This window comes from Oncorhynchus mykiss, chromosome 13 (assembly GCF_013265735.2).
Source record: "Oncorhynchus mykiss isolate Arlee chromosome 13, USDA_OmykA_1.1, whole genome shotgun sequence".
In the NCBI taxonomy this organism is placed as follows: domain Eukaryota; kingdom Metazoa; phylum Chordata; class Actinopteri; order Salmoniformes; family Salmonidae; genus Oncorhynchus; species Oncorhynchus mykiss.
Genome location: NC_048577.1, coordinates 15,630,701 through 15,645,883, shown reverse-complemented (window position 1 = coordinate 15,645,883; position 15,183 = coordinate 15,630,701). Strand labels below are relative to the sequence as shown.

General features: G+C 43.3%; 2 protein-coding genes across 4 annotated transcripts in view; both read left to right on the top strand.

Moving 5' to 3' along the window:
• Positions 1–1,522: 1,522 nt before the first annotated feature.
• Positions 1,523–8,922, top strand: as3mt (arsenite methyltransferase). The gene is made up of 11 exons (XM_036940416.1): positions 1,523–1,678; positions 1,995–2,046; positions 2,811–2,938; positions 3,195–3,345; positions 5,155–5,291; positions 5,401–5,470; positions 5,769–5,850; positions 5,986–6,117; positions 6,285–6,424; positions 6,654–6,776; positions 8,646–8,922. The coding sequence occupies exons 1-11, from the start codon at positions 1,653–1,655 to the stop codon at positions 8,748–8,750; spliced, it is 1,146 nt and encodes a 381-aa protein (XP_036796311.1). The 5' UTR covers positions 1,523–1,652; the 3' UTR covers positions 8,751–8,922.
• A 4,147-nt stretch (positions 8,923–13,069) lies between these two features.
• Positions 13,070–15,183, top strand: part of cnnm2b (cyclin and CBS domain divalent metal cation transport mediator 2b) — a 65,632-nt gene continuing 63,518 nt past the window's right edge. For 2 of the 3 annotated variants that reach the window (XM_036940413.1, XM_036940414.1), the window contains exon 1: positions 13,073–14,750. In XM_036940413.1, coding sequence (XP_036796308.1) covers positions 13,259–14,750 — 1,492 coding nt within the window. In that variant the 5' untranslated portion in view covers positions 13,073–13,258. Of the gene's footprint in view, positions 14,751–15,183 lie in introns of all 3 variants that reach the window. The other variant, XM_036940415.1, reaches the window with a different exon arrangement.

Below are 15,183 nucleotides of genomic sequence, written 5' to 3'. Positions count from 1 at the left end.
ATACATATATTATCACCAAATGTTGTGTTAGATCTTTTAATCAACTTAAGTTCTTGTGAACATTACCAGTTTTGAACTTCTATTTGCTATTTATGGCCTGTAGGCCTCATTGACCTGAGCTCCTACAACTAGTTTTTGAGTAATAAAAAGCATAATGTATGGATTATTTTGACTATAACAAATACTCAGATGAAACATATTGTGCTATTCATCACATCAAACTGGTGTTAGATTAGTTTCTGGATCACACCAGCCAAATCAAGACACCCACGTATGCTTTGAAGTCTGTCTGGTCTACCTCCTTCCAGTTGTCTTTAAATGCGCCCCCTCCCCCTCCAAGTTGGTCATGTTTATCACTATCGTTTCGATTGACTCTGTCAGGAACAGTTCAAAGCAGGATTTTATGTCATCAACCCGGGATATGGCGTATCTTGTTGGCCCTGGGATCATCCTGATAACATTTTCAGCTGACAGCCGACCTCTCCTCTCAGGTGGGGACAAATTCCCATTATTTGACCGGAATGTAACAACAACCTCAGCATGGCCCTCTTCCTCATCACTGGATTGTATAAACAACCTCAGCAGGGCCCTCTTCCTCATCAGTGAATTGTATAAACAACCTCAGCAGGGCCCTTTTCCTCATCACTGGATTGTATAAACAACCTCAGCAGGGTCCTCTTCCTCATCACTGGAATGTAACAACAACCTCAGCAGGGCCCTCTTCCTCATCACTGGAATGTAACAACAACCTCAGTAGGGCCCTCTTCCTCATCACTGGATGGTTCCACATCGGTTGTCTCTTGGTCTGGATCATATTCTGTGTTGTCTTCAACTTCTGACACTTCCTCCTCTAATGCATCTTCACTGTCAGTTTCCTTGCCTCTCTCCTCCTCACCAGTGTCATGATCAAAGATATGATCAAGAGCCTCACATACAGTACATCGTTTGGTCATTGTGCTGCGACAGAATGAATTGCGACCAAGGCCTCAAAAAAGCTTTATATGCCAGAGCTGAGAGAAAAGTTCTATATATTATTGAAACAATGTAGCGATTGTTTGTGAGAATGTCAACATGTGTAGCATGGGGGAAAGATTCCATTGGGGAAAGGTTCCTGTGGGGGTTGCCAAGGAAGCCAAGAAGGGGAGTGAGGTGTGTGCATGTGCATGCTCAAACACACATACATGTGGGGGTCTGGGAGAGGAAGTGTGTCCCTCTGATGAATGGGCATGTGCCTGAACTCAATTTTATACACTAATTGTAGTCTCACCCATTTATTTCTAATGACTGGTCATTTTTGACCGGGAACACCAAAAAGCTAAATAAAACACCCAAAATGTAATGAAAATCATCTAAATGTATTTTGTGTGTTCAAATGCCCCGTGTGGACAAAGTCATGGAATCTTATGACAATTGGATTACATGAACTACATTTTTTCAGAGCGAGAGAGAGAACTTGTAAATCTGTCCAATTCGACCAGAACACAACAGGAGTGTTATACCAGTTTTAATATTGTATTTTTAAAGATACTTTTAATTTGAAGGATAGGGGGCGGTACAGAGAACCAGGAAGTTAACAATTTGTAATAACAGATCATGTCAAATTCCCATGTTTATTTATTAGACTTGTAATAATTAGGGTCATTAGGACAACAATGGCTGAATGCAAGAAAGAACACGGGTAAGCTTCCACGAGTGTCAGTTTTTCAAGTTGTTGGCCATTCCCCACGCAGGTTTATTTCTTATTAGAATTGTCACACAATCCAGCCAGCATATGCTACAATTTTTCAGATTGTGCAAAGTGAAAGACCAAACTGTTTCCCACGACTCGTTACAATCGCGACATCGTTACAATGGTCTATCGTGACAATACACTTGCAGGTTACTGTAGCAAGGTCTTGTTTGACATGTTTGTCTTGACCATGTTTTTTTCTGTTGTGAAAATGTCTGTCCGTTAATTTAACTGTAGCTAAATGGCATGTCTTACATTTCTATAGGGAATGTGGGAACGGCTGTTTCGTGGATTCAGTGATTCATGTGGATGTCAAGGTATGACAAAGTGAAAGTATAATTTTGTTAGTACATTTTACAGATATTTGTAGCCCATTGCTGACAAGTAAAGTAGGTTTATACACTGAGTGTACAACACATTAGGCTCACCTGCTCTTTCCATGACAGACTGACCAAGTGAATCCAGGTGAAAGCTATGATCCCTCATTGATGTCACTTGTTAAATCCACTTCAATCAGTGTAGATGAAGGGAAGGAGACAAGTTAGAGAAGGATTTTTAAGCCTTGATACAATTGAGACATGGATTGTGTGCCATTCAGAGGGTGTTTGTTTGAACGGGGTATGGTAGTAGGGTGCCAGGCGCACTGGTTTGAGTGTCAAAAACTGCAACGCTGCTGGGGTTTTCCACGCTCAACACTTTACTGTGTGTACCATTTAATGGTCCACCACCCAAAGGACATCCAGCCAACTTGACACAACTGTGGGAAGAATTGGAGTCAACATGGGCCAGCATCCCTGTGGAACACTTTCAACACCTTGTAGAGCCATGCTCTGACGAACTGAGGCTGTTCTGGGGGCGAAAGGGGGTGCAACTCAATATTAGGAAGGTGTTCTTAATGTGTTGTACATTCATCACAGTATGTCCAGGCAGTATGCCTATGGCTACTGGTAGCCTAGTTGAAATAATGAAGTTGAACATTAACCTGAAATTGATCATCATCGAATGAGATGCAGCCAAGTAACAATGTGTACGACTTTCATCATAAATCTCGATACAGTCGGTATTTTTAACCTTCCCTCAGGACTACTATGGGAAGACCCTGAAGACAAAGTCTGACCTGAAGAGTAATGCCTGCTTAGCCCCGGCTCAGCCCATCCCAGCCTTCGTCCTCAAGGCTCTGAAGAAGATCCACCCTGAAGTCACATCCAAGTGGGTTCACTATTGTAACATTGTACTTACAATGTAATCCCATTTTGATAACATCAGTGGTATCATAAGTCATTTTCACACATAATTGCATGTCTGTTTGTCTTTCCGTCTCTGTCGGTCTGTGTCTGCCTGCTTACCTGTAGATTATTAAGGATACGATTGTTGTGAATAAGACTGTTGAATCATCCATGAATAACTGTTATACTTGATTCAATATACTCACCCTGTAGCCCTTGACCTGCTGCTGTTCTGTCAGGTACTATGGGTGTGGTCTGGTGGTCCCAGAGTGTCTGGAGGGCTGCAAGCTGCTGGACCTGGGCAGTGGCAGTGGGAGAGACTGCTACATGCTCAGCCAACTGGTCGGGGAGAAGGGCCACGTCACAGGCATCGACATGACTGAGGACCAGGTACACCACAGTGTGGTGTGGTGGTGACACCATGTTTTTAATCTTGTAAGGGGCCATTGCTGAACACAACACTTTGTGGTGCTTGTTTACAGTGCCTTGCAAAAGTTTTCATCGCCTTTGGCGTTTTTCCTATTTTGTTGCATATCATTTAAATAGATTTTTATTTGGATTCATGTAATGAACATGCACAAAATAGTCCAAATAGGTGAAGGGACATTTTTTAAATAACTTGTTCCAAAAAAATCTAAAAATTAAAAAAAAAAGGAGAAGTGGTGCATGTATATGTATTCACCAACTTTTCTATGAAACCTCTAAATAAGATCTGGTGCAACCAATTACCTTCAGAAGTCACATAATTAGGTAAATCAATTCCACCTGTGTTCAATCTAAGTGTCACATGATCTGTCACATGATCTCAGTATTTATATACACCTGTTCTAAAAGTCCCCAGGGTCGACCACACCACTAAGCAAGGTGCATCACCAAGCAAGCGGCACCATGAAGACCAAGGAGCTCTCCAAACAGCTCAGGGACAAAGTTGTAGAGAAGTACAGATCAGGGTTAGATTATTAAAAAATATCAGAAACTTTGAACATTCCACAGAGCACCATTAAATCCATTATTAAAAAATGGAAAGAATATGGCACCACAACAAACCTGCCAAAAGAGGGCCGCCCACCAAAACTCACAGACCAGGCAAAGAGGGCATTGATCAGAGAGGCAACAAAGAGACCAAAAATAACCCTGAAGGAGCTTCAAAGCTCCACAGCAGAGATGGGAGTATCTGTCCATAGGACCACTTTAAGCAACACACTCCACCTAGCTGGGCTTTATGGAAGAGTGGCCAGAGAAAAGCCATTGCTTAAAGAAAAAAATAAGCAAACACGTTTGGTATTCGCCAAAAGGCATTTGGGAGACTCCCCAAATATATAGAAGAAGGTACTTTGGTCAGATGAGACTAAAATTGAGCTTTTTGGCCATCAAGGAAAACGCTATGTCTGGTGCAAACCCAACACCTCTCATCACCCCGAGAATATCGGGGTGATCGGGGTTTTTCATCGGCAGGGACTGGGAAACTAGTCAGAATTGAAGGAATGATTGATGGCGCTAAATACAGGGAAATTCTTGAGGGAAACCTGTTTCAGTCTTCCAGAGATTTGAGACTGGGACGGAGGTTCACCTTTCAGCAGGACAATGATCCTAAGCATACTGCTAAAGCAACACTCGACTGGTTTAAGGGAAAACATTTAAATGTCTTGGAATGGCCTAGTCAAAGACCAGACCTTAATCCAATTGAGAATCTGTGGTATGACTTAAAGATTGCTGTACACCAGCAGGAACCCATTCAACTTGAAGGAGCTGGAGCAGTTTTGCCTTGAAGAATGGGCAAAAATCCCAGTGGCTAGATGTGCCAAGCTAATAGAGACATACCCCAAAAGACGTGCAGCTGTAATTACTGCAAAATATGGCTTTAAAATGAATTGACTGAGGGGGGGGGGGTGAATAGTTATGCACGCTCAAGTTATCTGTTTTTTTTTGTTGTCTTATTTCTTGTTTGTTTCACAATAAAAAATATGTTGCATCTTCAAAGTGGTAGGCATGTTGTGTAAATCAAATTATACAATCCCCCCCCCAAAATACATTTTAATTCCAGGTTGTAAGGCAACAAAATAGGAAAAATGCCAAGCGGGGTGAATACTTTGGCAAGCCACTGTATGTATGTGCAAGCCAAATTCCCCCTTTTTTCTGTTCTTGTTTTGGAGTGTTGTTTCGGTCCTGGGAACACATACGTTTTTCTTTCTTTTATAGCTTGAGGTTGCCAGAAAGTACGTGGACCACCACACGCAGGAGTTTGGATACGAGAAGCCCAACGTGGACTTTGTTCGGGGCTACATCGAGGCTCTAAAGGAGGCTGGACTCGAGGAGAACTCCTTCGATATCATCATGTAAGAGGCCATTGTTGGCTGTTTGTTTACCCTTGAAAGGTTACAGTAATATCATAGTGATTAGTGTACGGTGAGGGTTCATTATTTGCCCCTTTTTGTTGTTCAACAGATCCAACTGTGTGGTGAATTTGTCCCCAGACAAGAGAAAAGTATTGAGTGATGCTTACCGCGTGCTGAAGGTACACTGTGCTATACCCTATCATGTAGAAATCAGCTAATTACAACCAACAAAACTTCAATGAACCCTTTCAAGCTTGTAAGGAAGGTTCATGTCATGTTCCAGTCATTAGACGTAAAAGGCTGTTACTGTACTTAAACGTGTCGGTGAAAAGTCATTAAGAAAGAGAATCCTTGCTTGGTGACATTGAAAGGCGGAAGACACATTTCAGTTGACTGCATCGTTGTACAACTGACTAGGTATCCTTCTTTCACATCTTCTAAGCCTAAAGATGTGTTGCTACTTTCTCTGGTTGTCAGGATGGAGGAGAGCTGTACTTCAGTGATGTCTATAGTAGCCGTAAGCTCTCCGATGAGATCAAGAATCACAAAGTCCTGTGGGGTGTGTATGTCTACCAACCAGCTTCTGTATTACATTTTTACACTGCTTTAGACTGTTTCTACCTGCTATTTATATGTGTAGTACCGGCAACCGTTAATAACCTCGGTGAACTGTAGATGTTAATGCTGTCGTTAGGGGAGTGTTTAGGCGGAGCGCTTTGGTGGGAGGACCTAGTGCGATTGGCTCAGGAGGTGGGATTCAGCCCCCCGCGATTGGTCACGGCCAATGTCATCACCGTGGACAACATGGAACTGGAGGCCATCCTAGGTGAGACGTGTTTGACTCGTCTTAAACATGAGGCGGTGACACTTTTTCCCCATCAGCTCTTTAACCATATAAGTTACCATATAGAGGTTACGTTGTTATAACATTGATACATGGGACATTTTGAAGATTGACTGTTCAAAACATTGATATTTCCTCTGGAACTACAGGCGACTACCAGTTTGTCTCTGCCACCTACCGTCTCTTCAAGGTCCCCAAAATCTCTAACAAAGCCTCTCTGGTCATATACAATGGCAACATCACTGGTTTTGGGGAGAGTCTGGAGTTTGACGCTCAGTACACATTCAAGGTTTGTACAAGATACTGTTTTGTGTATTTTCTGCCAAATGGAGTTTGGCTTTGCTCCTCTCCAATGTGAGTATGTTTGTGTTGAATGGGGAAGTTGAAAGCAGAACAGAAAACACATTTCCGACGTAACAGTTTGGCAAATAAAGTTATATTGGATCATTTTGGTCCTAGATCTGTGCCCGGTGTGTTTTACACTGAGTAATATTTGTGTTTGTGTGTGTCTCCGCCAGGTGGATGAGGTAGTGGAGGTGGATGGAGAGGTGGCCAGCATCCTCAGCCACTCCAGGTTTGCTGAGGAGTTCACTTTCCAACCGCCCGGGGGACCTGCTGGATGTGGTGTAAAGAAACCCAAGGTTTGTGCCAATACCAGGACAATGGCACCTAATGTGTCATAATACTCTTTGAGTTTTAGATGTGGTTGCAGGGTGTGTGTATAAATGTCATGATTGTGTGTGTGTGTGTGTATAAAGTTCATGACACATCCACTGACACCTTCCCACTGTGAATTCCAAATTGACCCCTAGCCCCTACCCACGCACCAAGGTCAAGCAGATGTGCTGCAGTCACAACTAGGCTGTGTTAAAGTCCTGCTGGGAACCTTTAACCAGGAAGGAATGCATGTCCTCCCGTCAGCCAATGGAATGTCTCAATGTCTTCTTATCATGGTCCCTCATGGTCACTGAAACCACACACACATTAGCACAAGCACAAAACACACACACACACACACACACACACTGAGGACTATATTTGGTTTGATTATGTTTCCTACAGTTTGAGTCTTTTCATACTCCCTACACATTCTTCAGGCTGTGGGTGTTCAGTTTAGCCTTGATCCTAAGGAGGCTGAGGCTGGTTGAGGTCTCATCCATGTTCTATTCTCGTGACAAGTTTTACAATGCTTCATACACAGTATTATAACCGCATCATAATGCATTACACCTGTTGTCTCTCAGTAAAGGGTAACCAGTAGCTTTGGGACACTTCATCGGTAGTCTGTGTGTTGGTTGAACTCCCTGAGTTGTGCATCGTTCTGGTGGTTGGCGAAGGAAAATAACCATCCCACATTGTAGCCGGCTTCACCTACAACAACAAAAGTTTCCTGTCAACAACAGCATATCTATAATCTCCAGGAACTCTACTTACCAGACATAAAGTGAAATGTGTCCCTCGCTATCACATATACATCAGAATCCAACTTTTGTCCAAACCGCATCATATTCCTGCTGTGTGAACAGTGGTAGATTTCGTGGGAGGAAGTCTTGTGTGAAGGGAGGGGTTAAACTTGGAAGGAATAGGGTGCGGTTCGGGTAAAAGTTGTATTCTGATGTTTATTTGATAGCGAGGGACACATTTCACGTTATGTCTGGTAAGTAGAGTTCCTGGAGATTATACATATGCTTTTGTTGACAGGAAGTTTTTTGGGGTGTAGCTGACTATATTGTGGAATGGTTACTTTCCGTCGCCAACCTCCCAGAACGAGGCACAACACAGGGAGTCCAACCAGTACACAGACTACTGCTGTTGTGTCCCGAAGCTACTGGTAACCTTTTACTGAGAGACAATGGGTGTTGTGTCCCAAAGCTAGTTACCAGGTACTTTATTTAGTTCGCTCCTAACTGTAGTTTAGATTATTATCTCTACCTTTTAGACTCTCTGTTGCAAGTGAACTCAAAGGGCAAACAGACCTGGGTCCGTATCCACAAAGCATCTCAGTGTAGTAGTGCTGATCTAGGATCTGTCCATATAATCTTATCTTATAATGACCTAAAAGGCAAAAACTGATCCTAGATCAGCATTACTACACTGGTCATGATCTCATGCCGTAATAAACTGTATGGAAGGTACAAGCTATAGCTTCAGGCAAACGGTGAAAAGGTCAACTAATGGCAGGTAACAAAACGTATTGCATAGTCACAAATACCCATCCAGGGTCGCCGACAGCTGTTTCATAAAATGACAACGTGGCGTTTGATATGTAATGTAATGTAATGTAATAAATGTGATTCATATTATTTAAATGGCATTTCTCTGTAATTCACTTCAAATACATTGTTGAATTGACTGGAGGTTCTATGGAATGGACCCTAACCTTGTAAGATAGGGGAGTTTATTATCATATAAGGTTATTACATAATGCACTACCATGACGTTGTGTAAATATGGCACGTGGTGTTTCTCAGTGATTTCCCAGGGAAACCCTGTGCTGTGTGTCATTGCAGGTGGGCACGGTGAATCCCTTTGAACTGGTGCTGCAGCTGGGGAGTGCAACTGTCTCTTCTGCCACAGGGGGGTGCTGTGGCGCAGAGTCATCCTGTTGCAAGTGATGGCGTACCCAAGATACGAGAGAGACAGAGAATGATTATACTCTGTATGAATGAACAATAATTGTAATTCATGTCAAACTATGGATCTTTGTCAAGCCTTAAGTTAGGCTCATGTATTAATTGAATAACTGTGTGGATATATTGTCATAATACACACATTTCCTGCAGTGAAGAAGTGGTCAGTGTCTCTCTTTAATGAAGTAGGCCTTAGATTTCAAGATGGGTGTGTGGGAGAGAAATGCACAAAATATATCCACCTCAGTGGAGGCTGGTGTGAGGAGCTATTGGAGGATGTGCTCATTCTAATGGCAGCAATGGAATGAATGGAACGGCATCAAACATCTCAAATATGGAAACCCCGCTCGACTCCGTTCCATTAATACCATTCCAGCCATTACAATGAGCCCGTTCTCCTATATCTCCTTCCACCAGCCTCCACTGATCCACAGGGGAACGCACTCGGGATACAAGTTATATTATTAGTATTTTCATTCCATAAACACCCAAAGTTTGGACTAGGTATTTTTCCAAGGGTGTGCTTTGTGAGGAAACTCCTGCAGTCTGTATTCATACAAGTTCAAGTGAACAACGGGTGGCAACAATTAGTCATTTCACTTAGACAATTGGTTAGCAATCAAGTCACAGTTGACAATCTATTTCTATATACAATGTTTACAAAGGTATACATATTAGACAACACATTTAGACAGAATCATAGGTCAACATGAGTGTACAAAACATTAAGAAAAGCTTCCTAATATTGAGTTGCACCCCCCCCTCTCAGAACAGCCTCCATTCATCTCAGCATGGACTCCACAAGGTGTTGAAAGCGATCTACAGGGATGCTGGTCCATGTTGACTCCAATGCTTGCCACCATTGTGTCAAGTTTCTACTTGTGTGTGTATGTACTGACATGTATGTGTCACTGATAGACTCACACACACACTACATGTTAATGTTTTTAGATGTATGTAAATGGTCTTTTTCATTGTCTGTCAGACCCCAGTAAGACTCGCTGTCTCCATTGGCGTTGGCTAATTGGGATCCTTTTTAATCAACATCAAATCAAGTTGGCCTGATGTCCTTTGGGCGGTGGATCATTATTGATACACACAGGAAACTGTTGAGTGTCAAAAACCAGCATAATTGCAGTTCTTGACACAAATCGGTGTGCCTGGCACCTACTACCATACCCCGTTCAAAGGCGTCTTGTCTTGCCCATTCACCCTTTGAATGGCACACATACACAATCCATGTCTCAGGGCTTAAAAATAATTCTCTAACGTGTCTCCTCTCCTTCATCTACACTGATTGATGTGGATTTAACAAGTGACATCAATAAGGGATCATAGCTTTCATCTGGATTCTATGTCAAGGATGGGAACCTTTGACTCATCATGAGGGGCTGCAGGGCTAGTGGGTCTGTGTCACAGGTTGGTGGCACTTTAATTTGGGAGGACGGGCTCGTGGTAATGACTGGAACAGAATCAGTGGAATGGTATCAAACACATGGTTTCCAGGTGTTTGATGCTATTCCATTTGCTCAGCAGCCTCCACTGGTCTGCATACCCACATACATAACCCCCTCCCCACCTTGCAGGCAAAATATTTTAGCAGTCACCATCATGATAGCTGAAGAGGGGAAAAATGGTTTAAGTTAGTTTCCTGCAATTCTGCACGTTTTGCCATTGGCCGTAGAGAGAATGTTGCCGTTTAACAGCGAATTTCCTGCTATTCTACACATTTTGTCACAGTGTGGAGGCAAATGTTTAACTCATGATCAATGTGCCCCACGCCCGTCGGTAATTCGACCATGCTTACAACACGTTTGGATAGCTGGCCACTAGACTCATTTAACAATCGAACAAACGTAGCTGACATGGGGTAACTGAGTGACTGCTGATGCATAACCAAATTGCATCTTGTGTATACTATTATTCTAACTCTCAACCGTATGTTGAGACCCCGACTGAGTTATAAAGAAATATTCCGCCGGCCTACAAAAGAGCCGCATGCAGCCAGATGCCCATCCCTGGTCTATTCCATTGGAAGAGCAGGTGTTCATAATATTTTGTGAACCATTTTATCAAATAAAATAACAGCGTATTGGTCGCATACAAATATTTCGCAGATGTTATTGCTGGTGTAGCGAAATGCTCCCATGTGACTTGTGCAAAGGTGAAACAATATTGATACAAATACATCCCAACAAAACATGGCTGTGATACAGTAGGCTAAATGTTTTATATCAGAAAGAGATCCTCTCATTACGTCCCTAGGGGAGACCGTGTCCAGGTAGTGGATCAAGACGCATTATCGTTTTACTAGTTTATCATCCCTAAAGGGCATGTGAGCCTTCTCTATCGCGATGAACTTGATCGAGTGTTGCAATGTCCTGATGGAATTATGTGCTTGGCGACATGCTGATTGTTTCTACGAATGGATTTGCCTTGTGTTTCGGTGATGCGGACCTTACGTTGTCTTTTAGCGCGTAGGCCTACGCTGCCCATTAGCCAGTTCTAGAGAATTTGTAGGAACTGCTCATCCATATCTGTATGTGAGACTAACACTGCGTCTTTGACCTCCCGCTTCCAGGAACAGGGATACAAGGACATCTGGATTAAAAAACGGGGAAAAGACACTGAGAGAGATCAATTGCTGAGGCATGCATAAAATTGAGATTTTTTTTGTGTGTGTTTTCACTTCTACCTTTACACCGCTCTTGAGCAAATATGAACATTTTAAGTAAACATTGGCACATATTGACGTCTGATTCCAAATTAAAATGTGTAGGCTATTCAAAGACCCTCCCCTGTTCGCCTATAGGAGAGCACGCAATCTCAGAGATGCACTGTTCCAATCAGATGTGGGTGCGCATCCACTACATCCACTGTCATAACACCTATAGACTAGTTAGCTGACGACGCCTAGAAAACTTTGCGCGCGCTTCAAAGGCGCAGAAGTCCATGTGTTGTTATGGTTCTGGATGGCCAGATAGCTAGCAAAAATGACAAGAGACTGCCCTGTGGTGAATTGTAAGTGTCTCGTTTCTGCTGGTTGTATCTTGTTCTTGATACCAGGTATTTTTGCTGTTGTTGGTTATTTGACTGTCACCTCAATGATGACATGGCTAAAATTCACTAGCTACCTAACCAACAACTGTAACAATGTATTTGAGAGACAACAAGTGTTCATGGTGCAACTGTATTTATGTTTTCCAATAAATATTGGCGACTAACTGTAGTTTACACGTTATCAACAATCTAAGCCAACCCTATCGGGTTTGTCCCATAGTTAGACAACCAGCCCCCGAAGAGCACGGAAATATTCCATCACCCGAAAACAGGAAGAAAAAAACATATACATCTGTAGTAGAACCATATGTGCTTCATCTGATGTTGTTTATTTGCTTTGTTCCATGTTCTGATATGTCAGGCAGAATAGGCCTATTATCCATGAGTTGACATGCGTGCCTTTGTCATCATCATCCCCGATTGGACAGATAATGACTCCACTACCTCAATGTGATGTTGTGATACTATCCTACCTAACCCTCCGTTTTTTAAACGATGCCCAATACCTACTTTGTGAAAGTAGCCCATTTGAAATGTGATTCATGCATAACACCGCATCATGCGTAGGCTAAATGGCCTATTAATGATGGGTGATTAATTAAGGAATGTGCACACTTTGTACGATATGAATAATTATTTTCACACCAGAACATTGTAGGCTACAGTATTCAAAATTAAATGTCTTATACATGCGTCTGGGCATTTTGCGTAATTATCTGTTTATTAGGCTAATATTACGCATGGCAATTACTGCACGTTTTGTCTATCTATATAATTTCCAATGCCTATCATGCATTTGTATTGGTTTGGTTGGTCAACCAACCCTCCCTACAATTAGGCTTTGCAGATCATCTTTAAATAGCATACAAGACATACCATACCCTAAGCTATAAAATGCATTGTGACTGCTTGTTTGGTCATCTTAAGGAACTAATCTAAAATGTCACATAGCCTAAAAGCATGCATTCCATTCAGCCCGCTGAAACAACTCTCTCCCTCTACCTCTCGCTCACCTCTGCAATAGAGAGAACATTGCATAATGACGCACCATTCACTCCTCCCAGATTAATCAAATATTATGGATATATCCACCAATTCATTAGTTATTGGTTGCCTCTGAAATCCATCTGAAAAAGTCACGAGGAAAGTGTCTTGCGCTTGTTTTGGAATTTCATTCGTTGGAGCTGCGGCGAAAACTCCGCCCCCGTCCAACTGCCGCACTGGATTGGGTGCTACGGTCGTCTGTCTCCGGGACATCAGGGGAGGCACGAGTTCGCTCTAGGAGTAATCAGTTTCGGACTCGTAGTGGAACCAAGCGCTTGGGTCCCCGATGCTGCACAAATCACGGCGACCCCCGGTGGAGATGAAGGCGGACTCCGATTGGCTCTGATTTTTAAAAGCCCTTTTCATTCAGGAGGTTGCCCATTATCAACATGGCTGAGCCTTCGGCCCCAGTACCCTCTGCAAAAATGGCGTCACTTAGCCGGGTTCGAGCTCTGACGATGATTTTCTTAACTGTCAGCGGTTGTTTGGTCACCTCGACAAGTGGCAAGGAAGGCGGGGTAGAGTCGGACACGGTTATCATCGGGCTCCGGTTGGAGGACACGGACGACATTTCCTTTATGGATAGGGGCTATCTACGGGTGAGTGAACGGTCTCGTGTCAAATTGAGGGTCTACGGGCAAAACATAAACAACGAGACCTGGTCCAAAATTGCATTTACGGAACACGAGCAGATCCGACCAGTCGGGGACATCGACAGCTTATCAGGGGACAACGGGAGCAAAGAGGATACATCCGCGCATCCCTGCGGTATCAGGACCTCGGATATAATCATCTTGCCCAACATCATTCTAAGTCGCAGGACGTCGGGAGTAGTTGAAATCGAGGTCAAACCCCTTCGAAAAACCGAGAGGAGTAAATCGTATTACCTGTGCATCGCCACCTCGACACCTGCCCATCACGCCGCCGGCCTGCACGACCCATGGACCGAAAACACCTGGATTTACCACGACGGAGATGACACGAAAGTGATAGTTGTGGAGGAGAAGAGGTTTCTGCTCCCCTTCTGGCTTCAAGTCATCTTTATTTCCATGTTGCTGTGTCTGTCAGGCATGTTCAGCGGGTTGAACTTGGGACTGATGGCACTGGACCCAATGGAGCTCCAAATAGTTCAGAATTGTGGCACAGAGATGGAGAAGAATTATGCCAAAAAGATAGAGCCAGTTAGGAGCCAAGGGAATTACCTGCTTTGCTCACTTCTCCTAGGCAACGTGCTCGTCAATACAACTCTAACTATCTTATTTGATGATATTGCAGGTTCTGGGCTGATAGCTGTGGTGATGTCAACTATTGGAATTGTCATCTTTGGAGAGATTGTCCCTCAAGCCATATGCTCAAGACATGGCCTTGCCGTTGGAGCCAACACCATTTTCCTCACCAAGTTTTTCATGCTGCTCACCTTCCCTGCGTCATACCCAGTGAGCAAACTTCTAGATTACCTTTTGGGCCAAGAGATAGGCACTGTGTACAACCGCGAGAAGCTTTTGGAGATGCTCAGAGTCACGGATCCGTACAATGATCTGGTCAAAGAGGAGTTGAACATCATTCAGGGCGCCTTGGAACTACGGACTAAGACTGTGGAGGACGTGATGACCCCGCTAAGAGATTGTTTTATGATTCCAGGTGATGCTATCCTCGACTTCAACACCATGTCTGAAATTATGGAGAGCGGCTACACGCGCATCCCCGTGTTCGAGGGCGAGAGGTCCAACATTGTGGATCTATTGTTCGTGAAGGACCTGGCGTTTGTCGACCCAGATGATTCTACGCCGCTGAAAACCATCACTAAGTTTTACAGCCATCAGCTGCATTTTGTGTTCAATGACACCAGGCTGGATGCCATGCTGGAGGAGTTCAAGAAAGGTGAGAGGGGTTTCATTTTTATTGGCCAACTGTACCCTGTCAATCAAATGATCATGCCATTTCAAGCCAAATGTGGGATGACTGTTCCATCATGGCTTTCATTTGGCATGTCTATGGTCTAGGGATTCATTGCAAATGTGAGAATGGCGTTTCATCGGAACACAGACCGATTATATAATAACCTAGAGAGACAAGTGTTGCTACTCATTAGTAAGCAGTCAATTCACTGTATTACATATCCACTGTAGATTTCTATTCATATCAACATATTTATGGCATTTTATAGTTAGGGAAAACATCACAACCTTCAATCAGGGGGTATTTGCCTCTGGGAACAACACTGTCCCAGTTCCTTGACTGTACGTATAATGTCACACACTTGACATAATAATATCCAGATCAGATGTCCTACTATGATAGTACTATGACATCA

Bases quoted from the DNA above. Each gene is read 5' to 3' on its own strand.
- as3mt (XM_036940416.1), top strand. From the start codon at position 1,653: ATGGCTGAATGCAAGAAAGAACACGG. The intron at 3,346-5,154 runs GTACACCACAGT...TTTCTTTTATAG, and splicing joins TCGACATGACTGAGGACCAG to CTTGAGGTTGCCAGAAAGTA. The intron at 5,851-5,985 runs GTGTGTATGTCT...TGCTGTCGTTAG, and splicing joins GAATCACAAAGTCCTGTGGG to GGGAGTGTTTAGGCGGAGCG.